Here is a 25,627-nt window from a genome sequence, read left to right on the forward strand (position 1 = left end):
ATAGTTGACCCAATATTCTAACGTTAAAATGTCAATTACAAGAATTTTAATTTTCTTTTTTCTAATAATTTTTAACCTACCAAATAAACTAAATATAAAAACAAGTGTTATTATGAACTTTTGGGAGGTAAAGGTTTTATATTTTGGAAAAATTATCTTAATTCAAAAAATAAAAGAAAAAAACACATTTATCCAAATAATGAGTCTAGTATGTGTAGTAGATAATGACACTAGAAAAACAAGACGTTTATGCTCATTTTCTCTCACAAGTCACTCACAACCTTCTCTCTTATACAGCTTGCTGAGCTGCGTTTATTAATTTTGTCTTTTTCCACAGCAGTGGGATGAATGTTGGAAGCTTAGGAAGCATAAACACATAATCTTCACCTCCATAATCATATTCTTCTTCTATCTACTTTCTAATTAACCAACTATTATTATTTATTAACCAACTACATTAATTAATCCTCATTTTTTTTTTTACATTGGCGGCCACCGCTTTCATTCTTCGTTCTCTCCAAATATTATAAAACAAAAACAAAGAATAGAGAAGAAACCATATGCAGAGCTCTGAAACTCTGAGAAAACCTCATTCTGAAGAAAAAATAGTATAAATTTCTGATTTTTTTCTGAACTGAAACAAAAAAGATTATTTTTTTTGAAGAAAAAAGGAAAATGGCAAGTGGGTATGGAAATTGGGAAATGGATAATTGTGATGTTGGTTTGGGTTTAAAGATACCATGGCAAGAACAACAAACCCAGCAGCAGAATTTATCTTTTTCATGGCTTCATAACCGTCAAAATTATACTGAAAATAGTAATAATAGGAGTTCTAGTCCTACAATTTCTGGGTTTTCTCAAGCTTCTCGTTTTGGTAACTTCTCTTACCCAAATCATTTTTTAGTTTCATTTTTATGCAATGAAATTGGTATAATTTCATGGGAATTTTTGTTTGTTTGAATGTTAGGTATTGATGGAGGAAGATTAACATTTACAGCAGGACAAAGGCAAGAATTGGAAAGACAAAAGATGATTTATAGATATATGATGTCTTCTATGCCTGTTCCTCCTGAACTCCTTATTCAACTCTCCAAATTCCCTTCTATTTCCACAACTACTGGTAAATCCCTTTTCTCCTTTACCTCTTTATTATGTAAAAACGAGAAATCGACTGAATCAAAAGCTTAACATATGAACTTGGGAAATTCTTCATTGAAATTTAATTATGGGTGTTTATGTTAATTAGTTCATTTAAGGGTTTAATTAGAATATAATTATCGGTATAATTTGTGAAATGAAGATGTAGGAAGAAAAACAGGAGTGGAAACAAGATATGGAAGCAAAGGAGGGGATCCTGAGCCATGGAGATGTAGAAGAACAGATGGGAAAAAATGGAGATGTTCAAGAAATGCTGCACCAGAACAAAAATATTGTGAAAGACATTCTCATAAAGGCCGTCCTTCTCGTTCAAGAAAGCCTGTGGAATCATCTTCATCATCATCATCATCATCATCATCTTCTTCATCTCTTTTATCTTCTGTTTCTCCTTTATCTAGTACTACTAATCCTGTTTCTGCTTCTTCGTATTGTAACCCTATTATTTTCACTCCCTTTTCAATTCCTAAGCCATCTTCTTCCTTTGACTTACCTTCTCCTCATCAATTCAATCCTCTTCCCAGGTAAATTTACTTCCTTTTTTCTAAAAGAATTCTAGTTTTTCAAGTAGATATGAAAGATTGTATACCCAAATAAGATTTCTATTTGTTAAGCCACATGGGAATCCATTAGCGTTTAGTTTGATTAATGGGATTAATTGGTGGTAATGGAATGATTTAAAATGTGAATTTTTATAATATGTATATGTTATTATCGTGAAAATGAAAGTTAAATCTTAAATTTTTTTTTTCAAACAATTTTTCATTACCATCTAATACCACGTGGTAATGCATTAAATTGAATTTTGTGAAGAATATGAGATTGGGAAATGATAATAAGTATGGTCATTAAAATTATCGAGAAATATTCTTATTAAATTAATACTAATATTTCATTACCATTCTCATGATTTAGTATCAATTATGAATGGGTCAAAACAACTCCTCCCTATATGTGTATCATATGGTACATATTTTAGTATTACGGGAGTTTTAAATCAAATGACTCGGATTATGAAGGAAGAGTTAGCAACAATCATCAGAATCCTAAAAGGTTTTTGCAAAATGGAGTTTTCTACTAGTCCATGTAGCAATAGGCAATAGCATAGAAAACCCTTGAATGTTAGGATGTAGTACTAATTGTTTATTTGTTTTTTTAAAAAATCAATATTTGATGTTTTCTATAGTAATATCAAAATTCAAGACAAAGGTATAAAAGGTCAAAATATATTTAATTGAAGCAATAAATAGAGTTTGATTTTATCTATTTGGACAATTCTAGGGAAATGGGAATAAAGGATGAGTAAAGAAAATAAATTTTGGTGTTTTTGCTTTTGTGGTGTCCACTCCACTGGCCAGGTCCTAGCCTCCTAGGAGTATTTTGTTTGTGTATGATTAAATGATGTTTGGTGAAGGATGATAATGATAACAAGTTTCATATTTGTGGAGGGGGTTTAAAGTTTGTGTCTTTTTGCTTTTTGAGTTGTATTTGACTCTTATTCTTTTCCCTTTTGGTAAAAATTGGAACTTTAGGTACCCAGATTGGTTCCTGAAGAAGGAAGTTGCACCTACTGCAGCAACTCCTACTGATGCACCTGTTTCTGCTTGTCTGTACACACACCAAATAACAGCAGGTGAGCCTAACACTGATACTAATCACCAATCTCGTTTCCTTTCTAGGCCTTTTATTGATGCATGGTCTTTAGATAACCATGTTGATCCCAAAGATGATATTATTGACAAATGCCCACCTCCTACTTCTTCTCTTAACTCCATTTTACCACTCACACTATCTGTCTCGGCCGGGTTAGAACTTGATCAACATCATCATCATCATCATCATGAGCCTGAAGACCCCACCAAGGACTTGCCTGAAATCCGGCTGTCGTCATCTTCGTCGAATCATCAGCCGCTGAGTTGGATGAGTCCATGGGTTAGTTCCTCACCGGGTGGTCCGTTAGCCGAGGCATTGTGTCTTGGAATGGGTGGAACAGGGAATGGGGCAATGGGAAGTCATTCTGAGGATCATTTGGTGTCACCTCATGGGAATAGCACAAATTCTAGTACCACTACACATAAGGGTAACATGTCATAGTACACAAGAATTTGGTGTTAGGCCTTAAGTGTCCACATTTCATGTTGGGGTAATTTGTCACAAATTTAGACAGAATTCTGTTAAATTTTTTGTAAAATTTGTAGGTTGGGGACAAGTTTTGGGGTAATAGTCTAAAAGATCAGAAAAGCACTTTTTATGTAGCAGGAGTAATTTAAAAAAGTTGCTTATAAAAACTTTTATTGCCCTTTTATTGTTGGTATTTTGCTATTGATGTCTCCTGTTTTGACTGTTTTCATGCTGTGAGTAGGATGGAAGACTGTTAGACTTTTTGTTAGTGATCATGTCACTTTCATTCAGTATATATTGGCCTGGTTGTTCTTCTGTTATACACTTATATTTATGTCTTGCTGAGCTGAGATGACAGTTCAGTGTTCACCACTCATTGACTAATATGAATTTTGGAATTTTGCTTTAATAACTGAACAAGCTATTACCCCTACAACTACAAGGCTACTACATTATGATATCTACAATACATATACTCCCTAGTATTCTATTATCCCTAAAGACTAAAAGTAGAGAGACAATGGGCTGAGCTGGGCTACCCACGGGTAAATTAGGCTTGAAACGCCTAATAGAGATGACAGTCGGGTAAAATTATGCTAATTTCGCATCGTATTCGCCCAAGTTGGTCGGGTAAAATTATGCTAATTTCGCATTGTATTCGTCCAAGTTGGGGCCGGTATGAGAATAATTGTGGTGGGTACTGGGTAGTGGGTGGCTTTTGTATGAAAAGATCTATCCACCCATTTTGACATCCCTACTGTCTGGTAATTGAAATTGGACTCAAACCGCCTAGGTTCTTGTGATTCATGGTTGTTAATTGAGAAGGGTAAAGTGTATTATTCTAGGATTCTAAATTTTTTAGAGTTAAGAAAATAAACTTTCTCTACAATGTTCAATGTTGATATTAATTTGAAATAATTTATATACATTTATTTTTTTTGTCAGTTAGGATGAGTTATTAATGTTATTTTAATAAAGGTTAATATCATCATCATCATACCCAGTGTATCCCGCTCATAGAAAACTATGGTTAGGGTCTGAGGGGGAAGAAAGACAACTCATACCCATAGAGGAGAGTGCGGTCAAAGAGTTCTTCAGCTCGAGAAAAAGTCTTCATAGAGAGAGACACCAGCAACTTACAAATAGAATAAGTAGAATACGTACAAATAACTAAAAATAAAGATAAAAGTAAGGGAGGTAAAGAGTGATAGTTAAAGGCAATAAACAAAAACAAACATGGGTAAAAGGGACAGGTTTAGTAATCTAAGACGTGGATAAGGCGCTGCCAACTGCCCCTATCCCTGGTCAGTTCTTTGGAGAGGTGAAGTTCATGCATTGTCACTTTTAATCTGTTCTTCCCACGTTCTCCTAGGTCTTTCTCGACTTCTTTTATCCTCCACTATGATGCATTCTATCCTTCATACTGGGGTGTTATGTCTTTTTCTGTACATGCCTATATTATAAAGGTTAAAATATAAAAAAAAATTTCGAACCTATTTAGTTGTCCCATTTTCTTATTTGGCAAAGTCTTTTTAATTGTCCCATTTCTATTTTTGTCAATCTTTTTTTACCTAAATATCCTTAGTTCACACAAGTAATTACGAATATACCCCTATATACCTTACTTACCCAACTATCCTTTACTACTTACCCTTCACTACTTACCCTTTACTACTTACCCTTTTTAATGGACCCTACACCATCCTTAATAACCGTGCCCAAGCAAATGAGACATCTAAATTGGTTCGGAGGGAGTATTATTCATTAAGTTTCTACGAACTATTTGTATATTTAGCTTCAGCCCATAAATAAATGAGAGGTTCTGTGTTTGAATCGTAATTGATCATAAACTGAACCAGCATCGATCAGAATGGAATTGCATCTAGTACTCCTATTCTCTCATCAAAATCTTTCTTATCACATAAATATAAGTACTCCAGATGATTAAGACTTTTTAAATTGGGTATCTAGGTTCATAGACGTACCAAACAGAGAAAAAAACTACACGAGAAATCAGACAACATATGAATGGCCCTACGCCCAGAAAAGCCTATACTAAAAAGTCCTGATATGAATATTCATCACCTCCTTGTCCTAGGTGACTATTTACTGGCACACTCTCCATTAAATCTACCACAAGAACACTTTCTATAGCACTCGATTGATTTAGGTATCATTAGCATGGATACATGAGAAACAAGTGCAAAAGAGTTAACGCTTCATTTCAATATAATTTATTTCCAAAGGATTATATATCTTTGGCTCCATCGAACATGAACACATATATTAAGACTGAAGTGCTTTAAGAAATTGTTTGATTGCTTTCATGGAAGCTCATCCTCGCCAACATACAAGTTTGTAAGTTATGATTGTGAGTAGGGGTGTTCAATGGGCCGAGCCTCCATATTGAGCACTTATTCTGTCCGTTTCTAGAAGGGCTTTAAAGGGCTTAACAAGTTCTACTATAATTAAAAAGAAGTGGGCTATAAAAAGGCTCAATAAGGGTTGAAAATACTTAATCACTATAGCAACACAATAACCATTTGACCATACTCAACTACTACATATCAAAAACCAAATACAACACAAGACTATAACCCTAAACAACATTAACCCTCAACTCAACCACCTTCTAAGATGACTAGTAGAAGCAGGGGAAACTTCTCCACCTGTGATTTCGGTGTAAGTAGAAGAACAGGTAGTCCCTCTTTCAAGGCAGTACAAACCTTCCTGAACACTCCTAAAACTCGGACTTCTTAAGTTCTGACTGAAACAACTATAGTCATTGTACACAACATTGCCCGAATATAGCTGTGGTTCACGAATAGGGAATGATAGTCGCTTCTTCACTGATCCTACTCGATCTGATCTATCAGACGATGTAGAATGCCTCTGCCTAGGTGTACTTTGTGTTCGAGCTTTAGCCTTAGCTGACTCGGTTGCAGCCATGTAGTTAGGCGTCGTAGTAGTTGAACTAGTTCTGCTGTACCGGTAGCTGCTGACACTAGACGGACAGCTCATTCGCAAGTTAGGAGTGTTTGCTGCAGAGTGACTTCTATACCCTTTTGTGCGCGGGCTTGCAGACTGGGCCTGAAGGTGTGACCTTGTGTCTTGTAACATTGGAGTCATAGAGTGCAGTTTGTTGAATCCGGGTGAGGATTCATACAGGCTATGTCTTCTATTTGGTGCATGAAATTTGGTTGGTGTTCTGAAATTAGACTGTAATGACTCCATATCAACATCTTTTATAGGCTCTGTTCTGTTAGTTAGCCTGTTGCTGTTGTTAAGCTCACTGTACTCCTTAGCCTCTAACCACTGACTAAGCCATTCCGCGTCTTTGTTTTCGTCTTCAGAACTTGTTTTCCGATCAAATCGCCGTATCTTGATGTAAGTATGAAGTGTGGACATGAAATTCAGATCATTAGTAAGTCCTTATAAGAATTGAAAATTTTTTAGGAGGTCTTACATGACACAAACCTGTTGAGTTAATGCATAAGCCAGGGCATGTTCACGATATAAAGATGCTTCCTTATTGCTTTGCAATATTGCATCTATATCATCTATTGTGTATTTATAGTTCTTGCATCGATCTTCAACCTCACTCTCTTCCACAAACTGTAAGGCACAATGCATAATAAAATGTGATATTAGCAAAACCTTAGAAATGCCGCATCTAACAAGATTCCACAATCTCAATGTTATTAGGCGGCTTCCATGCATTTAGGCAAGATTTAAAGGGGTCAAATATTTTTATATACCATTGTTAGTGACAGAAAAAGTTGTTTTCAATTGAACATGGATAGAAAATATCATGTATTATTTCACCTTAATAAGAAATAAGAAGTACTCATAAATTAATAAATTATTAAGCCATTGTGATATAATATTCTTTCTGTCTCTTCAAAATTGAATATATTACACCCAAAAAACTTTTAATTCGATTGTGTACGTAATAAGTCCAAAGGATTAATTTAAAGGCATATATCAAAACTTTAGAAACACTGCCACAATGTGAAATGCCAGAGTACAAGTCCATTATAGTCGATGAAGATAACTTACACGAGGAATAACTCTTGTGAGAGACGTCTTTCTTTTAGACAATCTCAAAATATGAAGTTCTGATAAATTCTATTAATTGGACTATTTGACAAAATGTATGAGGCACAACTTACAGTGAGACCATAGTGTAAAAATAAGGTCGCATCGCATTGCGCGGCAAATGTATTCAAAAAAACGGACCGATATTCCCAGCATTGTAAAGGCGTAAAAAAACTACATTTTAGACCGTATCTGTTGATAGTGTGCCTCGAATACGGGATCTAGAGGCCAAGAAAGTCGCGGCTCGCAACCATATGCACGGCTTGCGTGTTAAAAATAGAAAGTTTTTGTTTTGTGTTTTTGTCAAGTCGCGGCCCGTGAGTAATTGTACGACTTGCAACCCAATTGGCGATTTTTGCGGATCTTTTTTTTTTTGCTTCTTTGAAGGTTTATTTTATTTTTCTTTGATGCCCAAGTATCTTTTATGAAGGGTTTACTATATAAACACCCTCTTATTAGTGCTAGGGTTGATGATTCACAAATTGAGAGAGATCACAAGAGAGCCATTATAATTTGTAAGTGTGATTGTAATTCATCTTGTAAATTCTTTGCGATCATAGTGAAATTATTTGATCTCGGTGCCGGTGGACATAGCTATCACATTGATAGTGAACCACGTTAAATCTCTTGTGTTATTTTCTTATTGTGTTTGTTTGAATTTCCTTATTGTTTCATTATTATTCATCGACTCTTGCTTTCGCTGTCGCACAACTCCCGTTCCTACATCACCATTTCATCACCGTAATAGTGACCGTAACCGCAATTTTAATCCATGAGCGAGACCGACTCATACAATTGTGTGAAAGACTTAGATTGGCTATACGTACCATTTGCTTCCTCTGACGTATTTGTTTGTATTTATCCCATAAGTTGTTGCTTTCAGCATACATTGACTTTCGATTTTGACTTGAAAAAGAATGATCACGTAGCTTAGCTTGAACACGGATAAGAGTTTGCATGCATTTAAGTGTTGTCTTTGCCTGCTTTCTTATGTTATGGCCTCTCACTATTGCCTGTAGTTTCACTATCCCTTTTAGTGCGCTCAAAGCTCTTCTTGCCTGTATTAAATGTAAGCAATCGATATCAGGATTCATTAATAAATGTCAATGATATAATAATAAACCATACTCACCGTTTTTTAATATGTTTATAGTGACTACACATACCTAACAAGTAGTCCTATTCACTAAACATGTGATCAGTGTACCTGATACCTAAGGGCTGATAGTAGTTCATTATAGTGGTTGATTTCATCAGCTGATTTTGAACCCGCTCTTTTAAGCAGATTGTTAACCTTTTATTCATGACAATAAGCTGTTTGAACTAGCTAGTTTACCAACAATAGCATTAGATGGTTTGACCACTCAATTATTTGTTCAAAATAAACTAAAATTACTCAATAAACTATTTTACTTAATACCCCAATAACTTTAATAAAAAAAAAACTATGTCTATTTAGACCTTGTTTGGAAGAAGGGAAAAGAAAAGAAAGAATTTAAAAAATGAAAATCTCCTTGTTTGAATAGTAAAAAGGAAGAGAGAGGATTTGGAGGGAAATGATTTGAACTCATTTTATTTTGTTAACATCAAAATCTCTTCATAAGAGAAAAGATTTAGAAGAAAAATAAAATCTCTTTTTTTTCCCTCCCTTTTCTTTCTATACAAACAATATAGTATTTTCCTTTTTTTTTCCTCCCCTTCTTTCCCTTCCTTTCCCTCTCCTTCCTTTTCTTTTTTTTTCTCTCCTAATTTACTGTTCAAACATAATGTTAGCGATGAACAAATAAGTTGCATCAACAAAAATATGCATGTAAAAACATCAAGTTATTAGTAAATATATAATGTTACAGAATTGATATCATCTAAACAGGTAAAAAGTAGTTTTTTATCTTCATTTAGAAATGAATTTAAAGAACAAAGAAAATGACACAATTCATTCACTATCTTTAATTTATAATTAGTTTGTTATCTATAATCTATAAGCTAAAACATAATCAGGTGAAATCTTGTTTGATTCGTTTTAATGTAAACATTATTAATATCAAATTTTTATAATTTTTTATTATACATGATGAGAAATATTATGGATTGAAGTGGTGCGTTAGACTGCATGAAAAATGAAACGTTGTCAGTATTTTTAAGCAGAGAAAGTCTTTACTAGACAAACAGTTGTTGAAGAAACCCAGAATAAGAAGAAAAAACGAAAGTTAATCCATTAATAGTACTTACAAGATAGGCTCGGAAAGCAGTCTGAATAATCAAAGCAGCATAGTATTCTCTAGCTAAGTATGCAGGTATTCTTTCCTCAACTCTAAAACCTACTTCAACACCTGCTATGACTGCTTTCTCTGCTACTGTACTAGCTTCTACTGCGGCTGGAGCGTATCTGTGCTCATCTACAGCATAACAGTTCTTATTCTTTTCATTGCTAGTCATTATGTTGGCCTCATATTGTTGATTATGGCTTGACACTTTCCTGAAAATCCAGCTCCTTTTCTCTGTTTTCTGTTTTCACAAATGATTAGCTAAGCATTGTCAGATAACAGTTGATCCAGGGTTGAATCCATGATTGTGGTAACGCTCATTTCTGATTGTGTTCTTGTGTTTAGAGTATATAACATGTCCTGTGGCCTTAACCACTAGTTTAAGCTTTTGGTTGAGTTGGTCTATTGACATGGCATCAGAACCTAGCGTGATAATAGCTTACATCACGGTTTTGAATTTCAATCACCTCTCATTTAAAGTGAAATATTCAACGTGACTAGGTATAGAGAGTGCATGTGTCGATTGCACACTTCTAGCCCAAAGAGCTATTGTGTAAGGGGGCATGTTAGACTATAAAGTAGAATATTCAGTGTTAGGTACGAAGACGACATGTGTTGAATCTACACTTTTAGCCCAAAGGGCTCTTATGAAAGAGGTTGTGTTAGAGCAAGTATATAACATATATAATGACATCTCAACCACCGGTTTAATCTTTAGATTTAGTTAGTTCCTTAACATTTAATTTTGAAAAGATTTTTTAATCAAATAAATCTAAAAAATCGGACTATGACCTATGCAGGCTTGGGTGTAGATTCTATTAAAAATATATATAGAAATTTGTTAACTACTATAACAAAATTAACTACATTACCTTTTCTTCTTCTTCATCTCCCGGTTCACATACTTCTCTTGTCTCGCATTCTTTTTTCGGAGACGATTTCGAAGGCGATCTGAAAACCTTCTTGACGGCCGTAAACCAGGATGTACTCCCTGGCTTCCCCATTTCAGTAGCACAAAATTTATGTTAATGAAACTCTTTAGGTATTATTTCTATTATTTTGATAAGTTTGAAGTTATAATAAAATACCAAATAAAACATGTATGTATGAAAGTGTAAGTGTAACGACTAAGTAGAATAGAAGAAGTATAATTTATATGTTCGGTGAAGTGTATTGCAGTGGAGTGAATGCATGATGGTTTTGTACACTCTTAACAAAGAGTGGTGTCAGTGATTCATAAATTTTGAGTATCTAGATATATGGGAACATTTGTGTAAGGGATGGAGGAAAAAATAAGGAACCCACAAGACCAATATTAGAAAAACCTATCAATATTGTGCGTATCGAGTCTACAATCAATATTGAATCATCCAAAAAGGATAGGGCCACACAATATAAAGTAGCTAGGTAGGTTGGATGTTTATCCTTACTCCGTTCGTTCTAAAATATTCGTTACATAATGTTTTTTGACGCTATTTATCGTTCAAACTTATTTTATATATTGCGGCTAATATGCAAGGAAAAAAAAAGTCAAGTGGTATCTTGTTTGAATCGTTTAATCGCAAACTTTCATAATATTAAGTTTTTATTATTTTTAGATGTAAATGGTTTAAATATAAATGACCAAAATAACAAATTGAATTGTATAAAAGGTAAAATATAGCAAGTATAATGGAACGGAGTAAATATATGTGAATATAAATAGCAACGGATCGTATCTGTATTATGTTTATATAATCTCAAATCGTAAATAAATTTCATTCTAAAAGTGATATGATAAAAATATGTAATTATACGTATGAAGCTACAACAACTTCTTTTAGACAATCAAAAAATGTCTCTTCATTTCATTGAATTTACTATACATTTATGTTTTATTTTTAATTTTTTGATTAGATTTACTTAGGAGGGGTGAGGAAAAAAGGATACAAATGAGGGTGTTTGGTCACATTGATGGAATCTACAACTCAATCGGGATATAAAGTAAACTTGTTTAGATCACTAGTTTAAAGATGTGGTGAGATAATAAAAAAAAAAAAAAAAAAAAATTCATAACAAGGGTCAAATTTTAAAATATTGGTATAAAGGGCATCGAATACTAATTTATATGTGTGCTTAATTAATTTTAATTGTGAATCTATATTATAGCTTAACTAAAATCAAATCTAAATTCCCTTGTTGACAAGTCCTACAATATTTTAAGCAATTTTTATAATGATCACACTTTAATTTTTTCATCGTACGTAATGCTACGTTATTGTAACATTAAATATCTATTAATATGCATAATGAAAAATTACTTATGTTCTTAGCTATGTTTTTTTTATGCATATAGAAAAATTATAAAATAAAATTAATTATATTAGAGTATATAACATATTATGAATTTCAACAATGTGCTCAAGTTTTAATTAAGTTGAAGAATTATCGACCTATTGATAAATATTGATAAATAGTGATTAAAAAAGGGAAAAGGTATATACCGGCTTAATTGTAGAGGTGTAGTGTAGTATTCAAAATAAAACCAATAGAAAAGGGGGAGTACAGTAGATAAGGTAAGGCCTAAGAAAAAGAGAAAAGAGGGAGTAAATATTAAGGTAGGAAAAGCATAAGAATCCCATGTGATTTGAAGAAATAATTAATGGGAATCACGTGGTAAGTGGTAAATACAGACAGCTGAATGACCAGAGAAGGAAGAAGATGGAGAAATTACTGTTGGCTTATCTGTTATTGCCTAATGCTTATTGCCTATTGGGATGTGGAACAACCCAACAAATCAAAGAGATCTTGAGAGACCTCGAAGACTGCCATTTCTAAAATCTGTGCTAATTGAGAATTCTTCATTCTTAATGGGGAACTTGTTTTTGGGTTCCTGAGACCAAACTCTGCCAATACTTCCCATTTAGACTAGTCAAACTGACTACCCTTCTAATATTTTAGGTTTGATCCGTTAGTAGGAATTAGTAAGGATGGGCATTTTATGTTTTGATCGAGTGGAGTTTAAACCCGACTTTTACTCGAACTTTTAATGCTCGTTTGGTTAACGATACTAAATGATGGTAATGAAAATTATTACTGTAAATTTTTATAATATATGTCATATTAGTCTCATGGTAATGGAAGTTTGCTTATAAAATAAATTTTTTGTTTACAATTTTCTATTACTATCTAATACCACATGTTCAAATGGTAATGCATTGGATAAATTTTGTGAAAAAATGAGATTATTGAAGGAGATCAAGTATGACCATTAAATTTTTCAAGAGATCTTATTACCATGATTACACCAACTTTCCGTATTATTATTCTTACCATTTAATACCGATTACCAAACGGGCCGTTAATGGTTTGGAAAATTCAGAATATTAGATTTTCCTATAAGACTTGGACTCAAATATTTCTATTAAATCAGATCTATAGGTCAAAATCAAAGACACGAACACTTAAAACATTGGTAGTATTTATTAGAATAGAATATCTTTGAATAAAATAAAATCTTGTATATTTTGTAAATCTTTTGATTTGGTAATTATTATGTAGTTATTTAGTTTCCTAAAACTAGAGATTACATTTTGTATATATTCATTAATTCATGAAATGAATGGCAAGGGAAATCATTTTTCAATATGGTATCAGTAGCCTAGGTTTTTGATTCTTCACAACCTTTGTCTTCCACCTCCTTCTTTCTTCTTCTTTCTTTCTTTCATGGCTTCCCCTTGTCCATTTTCTACATACAATTGGACTAAACAAAAGCCTTATTCATCTTCCTATGGTGTGCCCCGAGTTCTAGGGCCACATCCGGCCCAAAATTTTTGTACAGGGTCTAGTTCTTCTATAGGTTATTGTCCTACAAAAATTGATCACGCCATGCACAATATTTCTTTGTCTACTCCGGATGAGCAATATTATATGGATATCGGTGCAACATCTCATATGTCACATTCTCAAGGTACTCTCTTGAATCATTGTCCTTTGAAGCATCGTTTAAATAATGCAATTATTGTTAGTAATGGTCATATGATTTTGTTTCACGGTCACGGACATGTTTCTCTCCCTTCCCTCAATCAACCTTTAACTTTCAAAAATGTTTTCCATGCCCCTAAGCTCATTAAAAATCTCATTTTCGTTCTAAAATTTACTAATGATAATATGGTCTCTGTTGAATTTGATCCTTTTGGATTTTCAGTGAAAGAATTGGACACAGGGAACATAATTATGCGGTCTAATAGCACTGGTCTCTATCCTTTCATTTCGACACATGGAGCTACCTCTTGCTCATCCCCGTCATCCGCTTTTTCCGCTTCCTTTTCTAGCACCTAGCACTCTCGTTTGGGGCACTCGGGCAAAACTATTTTAGATACCTTGTATTCCTCTCGTTTAATCAAATGTAATAAAAATTCCAATTTTGTTTGTCATTCTTGTCCTTTAGGAAAACATATTAGCCTTCCTTTTTGTACTTTTATGTTTGTTAGTTCTCATCCCTTTGAAATAATACATAGTAATTTATAGACTTCTCCTGTTTCAAGCCTACCTGGGTACAAATGCTATGTTCTTTTTCTTGATAATTATACTAATTTTTTGTGGACATTTCCTTTATTTCATAAATCTAAGTTTATGAAATTTTTGCCAATTTTAATACTTATGTTAGTACCCAATTTCAGCTACAAATCAAATCCTTTCAATGTGATCATGGGGTGAATTTGATAGTAAACGTTTTCACCAATTTTGTGTTTCTCGGGTATTATTCTTCGTTTTTCTTGTCCTCAAACTTCTTCTCAAAATGGCAAGTTCGAGAAAAATATTCGTTCCATCAATAATATTATTCGTACCCTTTTGTGTCATGCTTTTCTTCCTCCGTATTTTTGGCCCCACGCCTTAAATACCGCAACCTATCTCCTGAATATTCTCCCATCTAAATTACTTGGTCATCTCACTCCCACTCTCATAAAACTCTTTCTTATGATCATCTTCGGGTTTTTAGGGATTTATGTTTTCCTTTAATTTCTTCCACCAAAAAATCACAAACTCCAACCTCAATCTTCTCCATGTGTCTTTTTAGACTATCCATCGTCACATAGAGGTTACAAGTGCTATGGTATCGCGTCTTGTAAGATTCTTATTTCTCGTCATGTGATTTTTAATGAAACGATTTTTCCTTTTTCCCAAAACTCCAAATGTACTCCTCATGAGTATGATTTTTTTGGATGATCCCAACCCTTATTTCTTTCTCCACTATTCTCAACCCAGCAGCAACATCCCATCACCTAACCCAATCCCATCTCCTACGGGGCCTCACCTCCCTAATGGCCCAACATCATCCCCCCATCAACAAACTCCTTCCTTCTCATCTTAAAACGCTGGGCTTAGCCCAGTTGACAGCCCGCTGGTCCTTATTTCCCTTCCTATTGGGCCTACATCACACGGTCCAACACCCCACTTTTCCAGCCCATCCGTACCTTCATCCTCTCCTCTCCCCCTCCTCCATCCCCTCCTGACATGGTTACGCGTAGTAAGTATGAAATTTTTAAGACCAACCCCAAATGTACATCTCAATCCCTTTTCGTTTTCTTTTCCCCTCTTCCCAAAAATCCCATACATGCCCTCCGTGACCTGAACTGAAAACAGGCTATGAAAGAGGAGTTTGATGCTTCGATTGAGAATAATACTTTGAATCTTGTCCCTCGGCCCCCTAATGCTAATGTGATTCGTTCTTTATGGAATTTTCGGGTCAAAACCAAGTCTGATGATTCTTTAAGCGCTATAAAGTGCGTCTAGTTGGTGATGGTAAGACTCAACGGGAAGGCATTGACTGTGATGAGACTTTTAGCCCAGTGGTCATTCTTGCTACCATTCGCATTGTGTTGAGGACTGCTTTGTCCAAGTCTTTGTCTATTCATCAATTGGAAGTTAAGAATGTGTTTCTTCATGGTCACTTGACTGAAACTGTCTACATGCATCAGCCCTTGGGTTTTCGTGATCCTACTCATCTCAATCATGTTTGTCTTCTTCGAAAACCTCTTTATGGTCTTAAGCAGGCTCCTTGGTTTTGGTATCAACGATTTGCTGATTTTGTGACTATTATTGGTTTTGTTAACAACATTTTTGATTCTTCTCTTTTTATTTATTGTCACGAGTCCGACATTGCCTATCTTTTGTTATATATGGACGACATTATTCTTACTCCTTCATCTGATTTACTTCGTCAGTCTAGTGTGGCTAAATTGAGTTCTGAGTTTGCTATGAAGGACTTAGGTTCTCTCAGTTATTTTTTGGGCATCGTTGTTTCTCGAATTCTGCAGGTTTATTTCTTTCTCAACACAAATATGCTACTGAGATTCTTGATAAAGTAGGCATGCCTCAATGCAAGCCTGCTTCGACTCCTGTTACTACTTCTAGTAAACTTTGTGTTGATGCTGGTTCTCCTTATGATGATCATACTCTGTATCGTAGCTTGGCTGGAGTTTACAGTATCTCACTTTCACTCGACCAGATATTTTTTATGTTGTTCAAAAAGTTTGTCTTTTATGCATGATCCTCGGGTTAAACATATAACTGCTCTTCATCGCATTCTTCGATATGTCAAGGGTACTCTTGATCATGGACTGCAACTATATAAGTCCTCCATCTCTTCCCTATTATCATGCACCGATGCTGATTGGGGCGGTTGTCCTGACACCCGTCGTTCTACTTCTGGCTGCTGTGTTTTTCTCGGTGTTAATTTGATCTCTTGGTTTGCTAAGCACCAACCTACGATTTCTAAGTCCAGTGCTGAGGCTGAATATCGTGGTGTGGCTAATGTTGTTTCTGAGACTTGCTGGCTTCGTAACTTACTTCTTGAGCTTTATTTTCTCATTTCTATGGCCACTCTTGTTTATTGTGGTAATGTTAGTGCTGTTTATTTGTCGGGCAACCCAGTTTACCATCAACGCACTAAACATATTGAGATGGACATACATTTTGTTCGGGAAAAAGTGCAACGTGGGGATGTTCGTGTACTTCATGTTCCGTCTTGATATTAAATTGCCGATATTTTTACCAAGGGCCTTCCTCACGTTCTGTTTGATGATTTTCGGTCCAGTCTTAGCGTCCGTAAATCTCCCGATTCGATTGCGGGGGTGTATTAGAATAAAATATCTTCGAATAAAATAGTATCTTGTATATTTTGTAAATCTTTTGATTTGGTAATTATTTTGTAGTTAATTATCTTATTAAAATTACAGATTAACTTTTGTATATATTCATCAATTCATGAAATGAATTGCAAGGGAAATCATTTTCCAATAGTATTAACTTTTTGTTGGATGTTAAATCATATGTTTGAATAAAATTAACGATAAAATTTATTTTTATCTATGACCCTTTGGATCAATTCGAAACTTATCTAAACTCGACAAACTTGAACCCAAAAATATTCCGACCCGATAATCTAAAGCAAAAATATATAATCCAACCTACAACCCGCATGTTGACCGTTTGTACGTGTCTACTCCATAATTTAAAAATAAAAATAAATAAATAAATAAACGTTGTATGGGAGTCTCTTTATCACGCATTAATAATGCCATTTTGTATAGAGATTAACCATGCTAGTTATTGATGGAATTTAATGATAATCGTTCTTAAAAAGAGAAAACAAATTAAAGGCTCACTCATATGTTGATAATAAAAAATGGTAGTGAAACGATTTATAGTTTAAATTTTTACAAAATATAAAATGTTATTTTTACGATAACGAAACTTTATTTTTTTGAAAATATCACATTTCAAAATGATAATAAAACAAATTAAAAATCATTTTGCATTAAAATTTGGAAAATATCACATTTTAAAATGTTCATTTAACTATGTTTTTTTGGAAGAAAATAAGATAATTCAAATAGAACAAGTATAATTATTAAACTTATCAATATATCATTCCTCTAAAATTACCAAATTTTTAATTACCATTTTTATAATATAATACGGACTTTCAAACGGTTCTAATTGTATATACGTACCTTTAGTAATGTGTACTTTCATAGTTTGATGCAATCGATGAATGGAGAACGTAATCTAGACGCTTAAATAAATGAAAATCTTTGTAAAATGAAGCAAGTGGAGTAACATTAACTTCATTAGATTGCGTAACTCTTTGGCTGGGAATTGGGATTAATTAGAGGTGTTAATTGGCTTGTGTAGCTGAGCTCATTGTGATCTACTCGATCTCCTAAATTACAAGGCCTTTGTGCCAATTTTATCTTAAAAAAACCTTTAGGGTTTTAGTAGAAAAAAAAAAAAAAAAAAACTAGTATATGATAAAGTTTCTCTATTTATTGAACTATTTATATTTGAGTCGTTAATACTTAGTTACTCCTGTAAAATAATATACATAAATTCGCACTAATTAAAACGATAAATCAAATAATCATAAGAATAGATTTTTGAGACCCCTCTGATAACGGAGCCATGTGCTGTAGATCGCTTGTGCATACTGATCGATGGTCATGCTTTAATGTATTTGTTTTGACTTTGTGATTGAGTCGAGACCTTAAGTTGAGCAAACTACTAACCATAATATCTATTAGTGGAAATTTTGAGCATATTCAACATTTTCAATTGCACAGGGTCATGAAATATTAAGGGTCTCGATATTAAATTATGTAGTATAAGTTAAGTGTTTAAAGATACAAAATTATTAGAAAAATGTTATAATTTTTGAAATTGCATTAGGCCTTCAAATAATTTGTCATTTTTTGCATACACTTCTAGCCTAAAGACTCTTGTATGTGAAGACGTGATAAAATATAAAATATTTTCTAAAACTTTGACTATTAATTTAAGCTTTAGGTCGAGTTAATTAGTTATAACTTTTAATTAAATGTTGTTAGTTTTTTGGAAACTCATTAGTTCAAATATATAGGTTTGATTGCAAGAAGAAACAAAAGAATTTTCTGTTGAAAATTTTTCAAAATTAAAAATATATTTTTGTTAGATCATTTAAAAGAATCACTTTAAAATTATAAATGTATATCATCACAATTCACGAGTGGGTTCAGTTTACGATCCCGCTAATGGCTACACATCGAGCCAAGATAGTATTAAAGCGTCCAGTTAGGACCAGCCCAATTATAAACTAAATAGCCCACTGGTAACCAAGGTTGACATTACTTCCAATTTTTTCAAGCACAATAAAAATTATATGTAAGATATGAAGTTTGAGAGACAAAAATATAACTTTCAATATGTAGTTGACTTAAGTCTTGATTTCTATTCAAGAAATTAAATGAAGTGCGTACTTATAAATTTGAGAACGATCAAGACTAATTAGTAAGTTAAAGCTGGTATTAAAATTGTAAGATTTTATAGATTTATCTCACTATAACTTCTGTATCTTTTTTAAATTTTGATCATAGCCTCTATTAGCGAAATATAATAAATATAATGACAATAATATGATGTATGATGATGGTGCAAACATGACTTGAAATTGAACTTCAAAAACCTAAACTTTGAACCAAGATGTCTTAGTATCAGCCAAAATTAATTAAAGTCTGAATCAAATAGACACAACTCCAACCCAACACCATCCAATATAAAGAGATTACATAGAGTAATACTCTAATTACACTTATATCTATTATTCTATTGTACTACCTCCTATTCACCTTAAGAGTCCCATTTGATTTTTCACGGATTTTAAGAAGAGTCAAAAGTGGGACCCTAAGGGTAGGAAAGAGAGTGGTATTATGAGTTTTTAATGTAAGGGAGGAAATTAGTTTGGGTAATGGAGGATATAATTGAAAATAGGATAAAGCTACTAAGGGCATAAAAGTCAAAAATTCATACCAAAAATAGAAATGGGACAATTAATGTGACTTGACCATAAAAGAAAATGAGACACATAAGCTGAATGGGAGATAATATTATTTATTATAGGAGTTAAGGTTGGTGATTTTTAACAAGCAAAAGGAAGAAGAAATTAAATAAGTATTAGTATATCACCAGCATTTTTATATTTGTTCATTTGAATTTAATTGTGTTAACTTTATCACTTTTAGTAACATATTTCATTATTCGCTCAAGTTATTATTTAATTAATTTGAGTTTAACTACATACTCTTATTGTCCTATATCTCTATTATCTACCAAACACTAAATTCTTATTTTTTTTTTAAATCATAACGTGTATATTTCTAACAATATTACAATTTACAAATAAACAAATGAAACAATGAATCCCTCAAATAAATGCCACAACCCACAAGGAGTATAACAACGGCATTTGGCACGCCATAAATGTCTTTTAATGCTTCAGTAGTCACTACGGACTACGGTGTATACTCCATTCGTCTAATTCAATATCAATTCATTTCCAATTTATATCGTCTCACTCCTTTTCGATTATTTTGTTATCTAAAAATAAACTTCACCACATTTTTTAATTTTATCAATAAATTAAAAACTCTCATTACTTATAGTCTTTTCCGATTCAAATTAATATATCCCACACTTGTGTTAAAAAAAATCATCTATACAATTTTTTATTTATTTATTATCCCACTTAGTACATTATATAATAAAAAATCGCAACATTCGTATTTTCCTAATGACTAGAGCTGTTCAAAATAAACCCGACCCGGATTCGAAAATTATCCGACCCCAAAAAATGCAAGTTTTTAAGGTTTACCGAACCGCAATTACCCGAACCGATACTTCACTCGAACCGTTTGATAACCGAAAATGGCAAAATCGAACTCGAACTGCAACCGAATTTTATAACCGACATATAAACCTTAACCGATGTTACCCGAACTGAACAGTGATCGACCCGAGTCAAATCCGACCCGAATTATGCACGTAACCGAATGTAACCTGACTAAAACCGATTAAGATCGAACTGTTTTTAATCCGAACTGATACAAACCCGATCGATTATTAATCGAACTGTTTTTAACCCGAACCGATTGTAAATCGAACTGTTATAAATCCGAATCAAATTTTCACCTAATTTTAGCAAATTAAGTCCAATTTCAGTTTTCTAATAATACGGAAAAAGGAAGAACACAAGTTCTATATAGAAGAGATTGCATACAGAATATATATATATATATATATATATAAACTAATTGAAATAAATTGATCTGCCTATTAGGGCTGGCAAAAGCTGACCCGACCTGCTAACCTGATCTGAAACCGACTCGAAATTAGCGGGTTTGGGTTTAGATTTTTGACCCAATTAATTAAATGGGTCAACCCGACCTGATCTGTTTATTAAATGGGTTAGGTTCAGGTTGAATATTTAAACCCGAAAAAAACCTGTTTAATCCATTTATTAAATTTAAGACGGTTCAACATTTGCCAAATACTTCGTAAAACTAAGATAATACCAATTACCATGTATTGAGGGATTTGTCAGCTGAAGATGACTTTCAATAAGAAAGGAAGTTGTCCCACATCGGCTAAGGGATTTGTCAGCGGAAGATGACTTTCAATAACAAAGGAAGTTGTCGCACATCGGCTATGAAAGACACTAATAAAATAAAAGTCCTTTAAATCACTTCCACAGATTTCATATCAACTTACGCAGACATGCCGTGAGCACAAAGCGAACTATTCTTTCGCCTTTTACTAAAGAATACCGTGCGCTCGCTGCATTAAGTGGCATACGTTTATTTTTGGAGGAAGCCTTTAATTAAGGTTAAATGGGTCAAATGACCTGAAATATATGAATTTAATGACCTAAAAAAAAAGTAGGTTAAATGGGTCATTAGCAGGTTGATTCGATCTGCTACAAATCAGGTCGGGGTTTCAATTTTTGACCCATTAATTAAATGGGTCAGGTTCAGGTTATGGGTTTATTGACCCATTTATATATAATCCGAACCTGAAAATGACCCAACCCGACCTGTTTGATACCCCTATCTGCTATATCTGATAAAACAATCAGTAATTATTTTTTGTAAGTAAATGAGCATACATCAATTAAAAACCTGACTATTAACTTATTTCGATATTGACCCGATCAATAGTTATCCGTAACCGATAACTACTCGAAAAATAAAGCTCGAAACCGATCTGTACCCGAAAAAACCGAACCAATTAGTAATCGATGACAACCCGAGACCGATTGACACTCGACACGAACTTCAACCGACACCGAACTGATGCTAACCCGATAGCTTGAATAACCGATCTCTAACCGAACCGTGACTAACCGACTTGACCCGAGTGTGACCCGTTGTAACACACAGCCGAGAAATAACCGATCCGAAATGCAATCGAACCGAATAACACCCGTCCGAAACCGACCCGATCAACCGAATGAAATGACTCTATTTTTTTTATTCAATCTCACCAAAACAGAGAAAGTAAAATATTACTTTATTTTTTTTAGGAAATTAATAATTCATTGAAAAAATTTCACACAACATCTACAACAGAGTAAATCATTGATAAAAAAGTGGTTTGACATCTACAAAAGAGTAAAGTAAAATATTAATTAATTACTAATATATATATTAACAAATAATAATAAAATTTAACTCAAAAGCAAAGAAATATATGACAATATTTGTCTACCACTACTAATAATAGCAAACTAGTAGTAGCTTTAGAAGCAAAAAAAAGTGATTTATTTTTAAGAAAGAAAAGTAAACATTAAATAAATTTAAATAAATACTATTGATAAATTATGTGAATAAAATTAAAATGAAAATTCGAATATATAAATAAAATTAAAAAAAATAAAATAAAAAGCAAAATAAAAAGAACAATTTCAAAATGAAAAATTAGACTAAATGAAACTATTGAAGTGAGTCAGGACAGCACTTATCCCCAAATGCCAAGCACAGTACTAATTTTCAAACTGATACCCGCGCCTTCCTCATCAGCCTCGTGACCAAACTACGGTTACTTACTCCCAGGTCTCCCCCCATTTTCCCCCATTTTGAAACTTGAATTCTTCACATTTCCCCATACCCATAACTTCCTTTCTTCTTTCCCTTTTCCCTCACCTCTAATCATCTCCAATCTCCATTTTCATCCTCAAAATACCCATCAAATTCAATCAAAAACCCAGTAAAAATGGGCTGTGTATCATCAACTCTACTCAATCAAGACGAAGATTTCCCCCAAATCGGAACAACATCTTTAAGCCATCACATTGTTTCTTTAACCTCCACTACTTATGGCCTTCTTACTCTTGATCCACCCCCTTCTTCTCCTTCTCCAATGACCCCTCCAACTCCTCTTCCTCGCTTTACTCTTACTCCTAAATCTCTCTCCCTTGACCATCCTACTGAAGTCATCAACTCATGGGAATTAATGGCTGGTCTTGATTCTACCCCTGAATCTCAAATTGATGGAAGTTTTAGATTCTCCCCTCAATTACCCATTTCAAATTCTAAACCCTCTACCCCTAAATTGTTCCCTTCAAAGGTTAAAGAGAATTTAAACCCTAATACCCGAACCCGGATACCCTTGCATCTGTTTTCAAACCCAGATAACCCGAATTACAAACTTGAACAGTTTGAGAAAGTTTCGGTACCAAATGGGGAGAACAAGGTTGTGATTTATACAACTTCTTTAAGAGGTGTGAGAAAAACATTTGAAGATTGTAATGCGGTTAGATCTGTTTTTCAAGGTCTGGGTTTCGCTTTCTGTGAGAGGGATATTTCAATGGATAAAGGATTAAGAGAAGAATTAAAGGAAATTTTATCACCATTAAAGAAGAAAAATGAAGTAATTATGATACCCCCTTGTGTATTTATCAAAGGAAGGTACATTGGTGGAGCTGAAGAAGTTTTCAAAATTCATGAAGAAGGTGGTCTTATTGAGCTTCTTCAAGGTCTTCCAATGGCGGAAGCTGGTTCTGTGTGTGACGGTTGTGGCAATGTCCGATTCCTGCCTTGTTTTAGGTGTAATGGTAGTTGTAAATTGGTAATGGTTGTTAAAGAAGTTGATGAAGAAGAAGATGATGATGATGATAAGGAGAATAATATGATGAAAGGAAGGAATAGTTATACAGGTAGAAATGTTAGGAGGAATGTTGTTATGAGATGCCCAGATTGTAATGAGAATGGTTTGGTACTCTGTCCTATTTGCAGTTGAATTTATGGATTTGTAAGTTAATCTCAAATCATCTCATTAGAGTTTTTAAATTATAATGGTAATATGAATATTTTATACTAAACTTGTTGTAATTGATAAATTACATGTTCAAGTCTTAATTTGTTTTTCATTTGGTTTAAAAAGTGTATAGTTGACTCTAATTGACATGTATTTGCTCTGTTTTTGTTAATAACTTTTTAATTTTGTAGGTGATTAGAATAAAAATTAAATTGCTATTTTCTCACTTTCATTCTACTTTATATATTTAAGTTTTTATGCAGACTATTATATTACTAATTCCACTCGAAAATATTTTTTTAATTTTTAAATTTGGATTTGGATTAAATTCCATTATTGTTTTTAAAGGGGTTAAAGTTGAGAATTTGAGAATGACTATTCAAACCTTATCATTCTCAAGTTACTCATTTATAATTTCATAATTAAAATCTATAATTTAAAATGAAATATTTAATTCTAAACACTATATTAGGGAATTGAAAAGGAATACGAGCGAATATTTTTCAAACACAAGATTAAATCCTAATAATATCGGGACAATTGAAAAAATCAAGATAAATTGGTAGTATTCAATATAAAAAAACTACTATGACTATACTTTATGGGAACGTAATTCAAACAAGTATATTAACAATAGAAAATTTAGTTTTTATTATTCATAATCTTGAAAAGCATTAACTATGAATAATTGTGGTTAGTTTGAACTCATTACATAATTCTAAGAATAGAAAATTAGAAATTGATTAACAATGCGTAATTTGAATTTGTATATAAGAATTAAAAAATATGACAAGTCATGATTAAAAATAGAAATATAATAATTTTTTTAAGAAAAACTAAAATTAAAAATGATGTAAAATGACTAAAAAAGTGATACGGCTTACTTAACTCATTTCCTCATGATCAAAGTCAAGTTGAAGTATTGAATTTTTAAAATTAAAGGAGAAATTTTAATGGATAAGAATGTCCGATTTGAATAGTAAAATAAGATTATAAGGAAGGAATTTTGGAGGGAATAAATATATAAAAAAAATGTTTGTTAAGGTCTTAAATTTCAATTGTTTCTCAAAAGTTAAAAAGATATGAAAAAAGAACTTTAATTTTATTTTTTTTTTCTTTTTGTACTTTTCTAAACAATCAAGAACAACTTTTATTTTATTTCTCTTCCCTTGGTTTAGCTTCCCACCTTCCTCTTACTTAATTTTATATCCAAAATTAATCTTAAAACATAGTGTTAGTTAAAACAATTAAAGTGGGATATGTAAATTATGTACTACGTGCGTTGGATTCAAAACGCATTACCACATTTTGTAGCCATGGTTACATTGGAGTCCTCAAACTCAATTATAATCATATGACAAAAACAAAAAGAATTTAGAGGGGTCGGCTATGAAATTTTTTTACTTACGATATTCCAACATTTTAAAATAATAATCTTATGAAATTTAGTATAATTTCATAATTTTGGGTGGAGTCCCTTACGGTTTACAATCGTACATCATAATTACAAATATTGTTAGATTCATTATAAGGATTGAGGGTGCCTAAACTATAAATTATCGATTTATACTGATTTTCTTCAGAAAAATTGTAAAAAATGTTAAATATCTCAATTATAATATGCCATGTCCCTTTCATTTTTTCTTTGTGAAATAAACTTAGAATTTAGAAAATTTTTCCCTTTTATTTTTTATTAGTGTCTAATTATAATAATCAATTTCAAGGATTCTAAAAGTTAAAATTATGAATTCCCCACTACTCAAAAGCTGGTTGCACTAAAACGGACACGGACACGGACACGACACGAGTACGGGAAAACGCCAACTTAAAAATAGCGGACACAGGGACAAGAAAATGTTAATATAATAAATATATCAAATTAA

At 32.9% G+C, this 25,627-nt stretch overlaps 4 protein-coding genes and 1 non-coding gene across 5 annotated transcripts; 4 read left to right on the forward strand and 1 right to left on the reverse strand.

The window, feature by feature from the left end:
- The first annotated feature begins 200 nt into the window (after window positions 1–200).
- On the forward strand, window positions 201–3,460 carry LOC130800827 (growth-regulating factor 8-like). Its single transcript, XM_057664510.1, has 4 exons — window positions 201–874; window positions 968–1,120; window positions 1,301–1,679; window positions 2,688–3,460. Exons 1-4 carry the CDS (start codon window positions 676–678, stop codon window positions 3,247–3,249), a joined length of 1,293 nt encoding a protein of 430 aa, XP_057520493.1. The 5' UTR covers window positions 201–675; the 3' UTR covers window positions 3,250–3,460.
- Window positions 3,461–5,415: 1,955 nt separating this feature from the next.
- Window positions 5,416–11,016, reverse strand: LOC130800826 (protein IQ-DOMAIN 17-like). Its single transcript, XM_057664509.1, has 5 exons — window positions 10,511–11,016; window positions 9,604–9,879; window positions 8,202–8,432; window positions 6,754–6,891; window positions 5,416–6,657 (listed from the first exon to the last, which is right to left on the reverse strand). Exons 1-5 carry the CDS (start codon window positions 10,640–10,642, stop codon window positions 5,893–5,895), a joined length of 1,542 nt encoding a protein of 513 aa, XP_057520492.1. The 5' UTR covers window positions 10,643–11,016; the 3' UTR covers window positions 5,416–5,892.
- Window positions 11,017–13,343: 2,327 nt separating this feature from the next.
- Window positions 13,344–13,958, forward strand: LOC130801751 (uncharacterized). The gene has a single exon (XM_057665633.1). The coding sequence runs from the start codon at window positions 13,344–13,346 to the stop codon at window positions 13,956–13,958; it is 615 nt and encodes a 204-aa protein (XP_057521616.1).
- A 7,244-nt stretch (window positions 13,959–21,202) lies between these two features.
- Window positions 21,203–21,318, forward strand: LOC130801974 (U5 spliceosomal RNA). The gene has a single exon (XR_009039696.1). It is a non-coding gene; the product is annotated as a U5 spliceosomal RNA (small nuclear RNA).
- A 1,101-nt stretch (window positions 21,319–22,419) lies between these two features.
- Window positions 22,420–23,933, forward strand: LOC130801387 (uncharacterized protein At3g28850-like). Its single transcript, XM_057665228.1, has one exon. It carries the CDS (start codon window positions 22,701–22,703, stop codon window positions 23,724–23,726), a length of 1,026 nt encoding a protein of 341 aa, XP_057521211.1. The 5' UTR covers window positions 22,420–22,700; the 3' UTR covers window positions 23,727–23,933.
- The last annotated feature ends 1,694 nt before the right edge of the window (window positions 23,934–25,627 follow it).

This window comes from Amaranthus tricolor, chromosome 15, assembly GCF_026212465.1.
Source record: "Amaranthus tricolor cultivar Red isolate AtriRed21 chromosome 15, ASM2621246v1, whole genome shotgun sequence".
In the NCBI taxonomy this organism is placed as follows: domain Eukaryota; kingdom Viridiplantae; phylum Streptophyta; class Magnoliopsida; order Caryophyllales; family Amaranthaceae; genus Amaranthus; species Amaranthus tricolor.